A 1654-nucleotide genomic window follows, 5' to 3' on the forward strand; every position below is an offset into this window, starting at 1 on the left:
ACGGTTTTTCGTCCACCGACCAAAAACCGTCCCGTCTCATAATCTCGGGATGGTTTTTCGTCCCGTCCAGTCCTCCCGGGATGAATTTTTGTCCCGAAATTCGTCCCGGACGAAAAAAATCCATTTTATATATTTAATATATTAATATAGATTTTTCTAAGTATTTGAAGGAAAATATTGAGGAGAGAGAATGCAAATGGACATATGTACAATTAATTCTGAGTGGAGTCAGTTTGCACGTGCGAAAAAACAGAAGGACCTTGATGCAAATTGTCATAGCGAGGCCATCTGGCGAGATCTCAGCCGTCGGATATGAATCCGGTGGTTTTTCGTCCACATCTGTCCTTCCATCGTCCGAGACCTCCAGACAGAGGGTTTTTTTGTTCCAGGGATGAAAATAGTCTCGTCCGGTGGTTCCCGGGACGAATTTTCGTCCCAAAATTCGTCCTTATCCTTGGACAGTACGATTTTTTCGTCCTGGGACGAAAATATCGTCCCGTCCGCGTCCCTGAACTATTATTTATGGGAGGGCGGGAGAGAGATAGAAAGAAAAAAAGAGAGAAATAGGGTTTTCTTCAAACTCCTAAAAAAATGCCAGGTCTCATTGTAAAAGTCACTTCACTGGCTTAAACCAACTCCCCCACCCCTTCACAGGCCTACATGAAACAAGCGCTATCGTCTTCTCCAGAGCTCCAAAACCGGCGACTATGGCGAAGATCGCGACGTTTCTGCAAAAATGGCTGGTGGGTCATCCCAAAATCGCAAATTTCAAATGGGTTCAAGGCCAAACCCAAGCGAGCTCGCCAAATTTCCTCCTGTTCATCCTCATCTCCTACCTCTCCCTGACTGTAATCCTCCGTCGTCTCCTCCCCCCACGCCCAGCCCCTCTCCCCTCTCTCCGCCTCCTCCTTCGCCTCGTCTCCCCTCTCCACAACGCCTTCATCCTCCTCCTCTCGCTCGCCATGGCCGTCGGCTGCTCGATCTCCCTGAATTCCCAAAAACCCAATTTCTCCTGGGCCTTCTGCTTCCCCCCTTCCACCCCCGCCGAAGGCCCCGTCTTCTTCTGGGCTTACATCTTCTTCCTCTCCAAGATCTACGAGCTCGTCGACACTCTCCTCATCCTCCTCTCCTCCGATCCCCGTCGCCTCTCCTTCCTCCATGTCTACCACCACGCAATCGTTCTGATCATGTGCCGGCTTTGGATCGTCGATCGCCAATCTCTGATGCCGATTGCGCTCGTCACGAACGCTTCTGTTCATGTTGCGATGTATGGGTATTATCTTTGCTCAAGCTTGGGCTGGCGGTGGCCGCCGCGGTGGAAGAGATCGGTGACGGATTGCCAGATTGTGCAGTTTTGCTTCAGTTTTGCGGTTTCTTTGGTGTTCTTGTGGTTTCATTTCTTCCGCGGTGGGTGTTCTGGGATGGGCGCGTGGGTGTTCAATGCGGTCTTCAATGCGTCTCTTCTCTTCCTCTTCTTCGACTTCCACAACAGCAATTACGGTTCTAGCGAGAAGAAGAGGGATCAAAGAAAGACGAGTTGATGATCGTGGCTGTTTTATTTCTCTACAATTGTAGTATTTGGATTTTTTTTGTTTTTATGTATTTTTTTTAGAATTGTCAAAGACAGATTATTTTTGGAGATTTTTTTGCAAAA

General features: G+C 48.4%; 1 protein-coding gene across 1 annotated transcript; it reads left to right on the forward strand.

Annotated features, from left to right (window-relative positions):
• Window positions 1-623: 623 nt before the first annotated feature.
• LOC144704888 (fatty acid elongase 3-like) lies at window positions 624-1654 on the forward strand. The gene has a single exon (XM_078577459.1). It carries the CDS (start codon window positions 708-710, stop codon window positions 1539-1541), a length of 834 nt encoding a protein of 277 aa, XP_078433585.1. The 5' UTR covers window positions 624-707; the 3' UTR covers window positions 1542-1654.

The sequence above is a fragment of the Wolffia australiana genome, chromosome 6 (assembly GCF_029677425.1).
Source record: "Wolffia australiana isolate 7733 chromosome 6, ASM2967742v1".
In the NCBI taxonomy this organism is placed as follows: Eukaryota; Viridiplantae; Streptophyta; class Magnoliopsida; order Alismatales; family Araceae; genus Wolffia; species Wolffia australiana.